This window comes from Athene cunicularia, assembly GCF_003259725.1.
Source record: "Athene cunicularia isolate RWA chromosome 7 unlocalized genomic scaffold, athCun1 chr7_part1, whole genome shotgun sequence".
NCBI lineage: Eukaryota > Metazoa > Chordata > Aves > Strigiformes > Strigidae > Athene > Athene cunicularia.
Window position 1 is genome coordinate 20,958,131 of NW_020799107.1, and position 4,598 is coordinate 20,962,728.

A 4,598-nucleotide genomic window follows, 5' to 3' on the forward strand; every position below is an offset into this window, starting at 1 on the left:
TGGGGGTGCCCCAAAAGGACAGGGTTGCCCTTGGGTACATGTTTCCCCTAAAGACAATAAGGGTGCTCAGAGGAGTGAGGTTACAGGGGTGCTGGGGGCTGGGGGTGTTCCCCGCGTGTGCGGGTCTGACACAGGGCATGGCTCTGCCTGGTGGCACAGCTCGCTTGGGCTTGGCTTGGCATGGCACAGCACAGCCAGGGCAGGAAGGACATGGGGCTCCACTCTGAGGGGGTCCCCAGCAGCACCCCACAACAGGGGGAAAGCCAGCCCTGCAATGCCCCTGTGCCCACCAAAACCCCGGCACCAACCTCTGACCTATCAATGGGGAAACTGAGGCATGGAGCCGTGCCCTCGCTCACTGGCCTGCTCACCAAACCCCCTCCAGCCCCAGAGGGCCTCCACTCTCCTTGGGGGGCTACAACACCGGGGGGGGGCCTTGAAGGGGAGCCCGGCATCCGCTGGAGGCCAGAGGACAAGTGAGGACCCCTGGCTGAAGACCCCCGGGGTTCATCACTGCAGGGGAATGTGCCCCAATGTGACCACTGCTGAGTGGCCTGGGACACTCTGGGGGGGAAGGGGGACAGTGGAAAGTTCTGTGGGCTCCCCTCAACCCTGGAGAAGGTGTCCTGGGGGTGCTGGGGAAGGGTCCTTTCTGGCTGCCACTTCCCCTTCACGCTGGGAGAAGGTTTTGCAACCTCGCTTCCTCCCTGGGCAGCATAAAGCAGGCGGCAGAGGGAAGGGGTGCCAAGAGGCGACACGGCTGCAGGCGCAGGTGAGGGACCCTCCGGCTGGCCTGGTGAGACCCTTGGGCCTGGTTGCTGCCCTGTGTTCTGCCACACTCCGTGCCAGAGCCCTTTGGGGGTGACGCCTGGATTTGTCCCCGTGCCCGGGTGCTTCCCGGTGACAACCAGCTTGGGACGAGGAGAAGACCCCAGATTTTGGGAGGCAGTGAGGGCAGCGAGCGGTGAGTCCCTGCAGTGCTCCACTGGAGATCGGGGCTTTCTTTGGGCTTTGTCAGCACCCCAGCACCCAGCTGAGCCTCCTCACATGTGGAGCAGGCTGTGCTGGGGGCCGGGGTGAGCTGCTCCGGCTGTCTGAGGAGGCTGCCAGCTGTCAGGGGAGCGGGAGGCAGTGAGTGAGGGCACTCAGGGCTGTGCTTGGGGGCTCATCTGGGGTGTAAACCCCCCGTGGTCCCCAGGATCATTGGCTGTGGGTGCCCTGGTGGGGAAGCGCCTGCTCTTATTTCCTCGCACAGTGATGAACCGGGAGGGTGCTTCTCCATGGCGTGCCCCTCCTTCCTCCCTGTAGGGACCCGCAGGGCCATCCCAGTGTCCCCCAGCCCTTCCATGGTCAAGAGGGGAAATGGGGTGCTGCTTGTTCCCCCAGCTGGACTGGCTGCGGGGTTCCAGTAGGTGGAGGATACCAGGTCCTGGAAAAACTGCTGGAATTTTGAAGTGGGGAGGCAGAAAAAAAGAAGACAAAAATAGATGGAGGGGAAGTGCTGGTGTCTGGCTCTGTCCTGTGCCCATGGCGGCCACACTTGGAGGGACATTCCCCCATTGGCACCAGCAGTGTCCCCAGCTGTGGTCCTCTGGGATGCTGGAGCATCACCATCCCAGGACCACCACCCCAGGATCACCATCCTGGGATTATCACAGAAGCAGGGCCAGCAGAGCCAGGGAGGGATTTTTCTGGGCAGGGTCATGAGCCCAGCTGCAGTGAGGAATCCCCCTGCAACAGAAGGGGAAGGTTGGTCTCAGGGAGGGTTTGGGTTCAAATGGGGCCACCTTGGGGCTGGGGATCCCCTAGCACTGCAGGGACTCAGCACCCCTAAGCAGCCTTGACATTGCCAAGCCCTAGAGGGTTCTCAGGGGCTCAGAAATGGGGTAGAAGGGTGAAACCAAAGTGAAATCAGAGTCCAGATCTGTACTGGAAGAATGCTGAAACCCAATGGTCTTCAGGGAGGCAGGGACAGAGCAGGGTGTCCTACACATGAGGAGATAGGAGAAGTGACTGTCACCTGTGATTTCCCCATCACGGCCAAGCACAGGGGACATGAGGATGCCCAGCAGCACCCAGCTGAGCAACAGGAAAACCAGACGTGAAATATTTCCAAAGCTGCCTGCAAAGGGTGACACGTCTTTCCGTCAGGGGGGTGAAACCACTCACGCAGGGACAGGACCAGAGGGGGAAGAATGACAAACCACCTTCAGACCTTCTTGAGTCCCTGCCTGCCCTAAGCACCATGACCATAGCCTCTCTGCTGGCTGGGGTGGCAATGATGCTTGAGGGGATGAGGAGGATGGAGGGATCCAGAGATGCTCAAATGACTTTGGAGGTGTCCAAGGGGCCCTGAGTTGCCCAAAGATCTCAGAGGCTTTTGAAGGACCCACACAAACCAGGGGAACCCAGGGATGCTGGAGGGGCCAGGTGGAGGATGTGATGCTGTGTTGATGGGGGAGTCCCCTGACCCAAGGAAAAGTGGCTGATCTATGGGAGACAGGGAAGGAACAGGGTTGGAATGAAGTGGAGCAGACTGAGGGGTGCTGGTGGTGTTGTACAAGGGGACAGTGTTCATCTGCAGCCCTGCCCATTCCCTGGCATGCATGGGCACAGGGCATGGTAGAGCAATGGAGTGGGGCTGCCCACTGACTGGGAGGGGACCTGGGGGCAGTGGAATTGCCAGGGAACCCAGAGACACTGTCATCCCTGGACCACACCACCCTCTCACCCCACAATCATGCTGCTTTGTGCTCCACAGGTAAAATGGAGTCTTTCTCCTTCAACGGGGATTTCTCCAACCTCTTCTCCCTCTACAATTACACCTATGACTACAGCACGGCCATGCCTGACACTGCTATCTCCTCTGCTCCATGCCGGCCCGATGGATCTGCTCTCAACAAGTACCTGGTGGTGGTGATCTACTGCTCTGTCTTCATCCTAAGTGTGGTGGGGAATGGGCTGGTGGTGCTGGTGGTGACCTCCAGCCATACCAACCGCTCTGTCACTGACGTCTACCTGCTCAACCTGGCTGTGGCAGATCTACTCTTTGCCCTCAGCCTGCCACTCTGGGCTGCCTACCGAGCACACGAGTGGGTCTTTGGCACTGTGATGTGCAAAGCCATCTCTGTGCTGCAGGAGGCCAACTTCTACAGTGGCATCCTGCTGCTGGCCTGCATCAGTGTGGACCGCTACCTGGCCATCGTCTATGCCACCAGGGCCGCTACTGAGAAGAGGCACTGGGTGAAGTTTGTCTGCTTGGGCATCTGGGTCTTCTCTGTGCTGCTCTCCCTGCCTGTGTTGCTCTTCCGCGAGGCTTTCCCCTCACCCAGCAATGGCACCGTGTGCTATGAGCGCATCGGTGGTGAGGACACTGCCAAGTGGCGGGTGGTGCTGCGGGTCCTGCCACAGACCTTCGGCTTCGCTCTGCCCCTTCTGGTGATGCTCTTCTGCTATGGCGTTACCATCCACACCCTCTTGCAGACCAAGAATGCCCAGAAACAGCGGGCCATGAAGGTCATCTTTGCCGTGGTGCTGGTCTTCCTCATCTGCTGGCTGCCCTACAACATTACACTGGTGAGCGACACCCTCATGAGGACACGGGCTATCGCTGAGACCTGCGAGAGGAGGAACAGCATCGATGCAGCCCTCTCCGTCACACAGGTCCTGGGTTTCGCCCACAGCTGCATCAACCCCATCATTTACGCCTTCATTGGGCAGAAGTTTCGCAACAGCTTCCTCAAGATCCTGGCCCAGCGTGGGCTCATTAGCAAGGACGCTGTGGCCCGCTACGGTCGCACCTCATATGCCTCCACCTCTGGCAACACCTCCACCACCCTCTGAGCCCTGCTGGAACCTGATCCTCGCAGCTCCCACCAGGTCCCAGCACCCTGCACACCCCAGCATCCTTTTCCAACCACCTGGGATGCGGGCAGCAATGCCACGGGAATGGGAAGGGCCACTACTGGTTGCTGGACCCCGGCTGGAAGGGGGCTTGGGTGGTGAGAGAGTAGGGTCCCATTGCTAGGGGAGCGATGCCCACCCTCCCTGCTCTATGGTGTAGAGCCTGTGACTTCAGGGACCCCACAACCCTGCTGTGGGGACAGTGTTCATGGCTGATGGCCATCCAGCATTAAAGGAGTTGGCAGGTTGGTCACCCAGATCTGGCTCCTCTTTGCCACGGAGAGGAGGACGGCAGGATGGAGCCAGGGCACATCTCTGGGGATGGTGGGTCCTGGGCTCCCCGCCTCAGTGCCAAAGTGGTGGTGCCAGTTGAGCCCAGCGGCATGTAGGTAACCCGACTTTCAGGCCAGGGAAGGGCTGTTACCCAAGAGGCTGTTGCGGGAAGTTCGTCATCCTGTGCATCCCCAGAGAGGACCCAACCCGGGGTCTTGGTCCCCACTGCCACACAGCCAGGTTCTGGCACTTTCCTGGTGTGGGGGTCTCCATGGGGACAAAGCCACCCCCTTCCTGACCCCAATCCGAGCCCCAGTGAAGCAAATACTTAGGCACACCCTTACTGACTGTGACCCCTGCCCTGATGGGTGCTGTCACCCGGGGTACTCCCTGCTCCGCACCCCCCCCCCCCCCCCCCCCCC

The 4,598-nt window shown here is 60.3% G+C and overlaps 1 protein-coding gene across 1 annotated transcript; it reads left to right on the top strand.

The window, feature by feature from the left end:
- Positions 1-812: 812 nt before the first annotated feature.
- On the top strand, positions 813-4,033 carry LOC113482287 (C-X-C chemokine receptor type 2-like). The gene is made up of 2 exons (XM_026852784.1): positions 813-964; positions 2,762-4,033. Exon 2 carries the CDS (start codon positions 2,767-2,769, stop codon positions 3,841-3,843), a length of 1,077 nt encoding a protein of 358 aa, XP_026708585.1. The 5' UTR covers positions 813-964; positions 2,762-2,766; the 3' UTR covers positions 3,844-4,033.
- Positions 4,034-4,598: the final 565 nt, after the last annotated feature.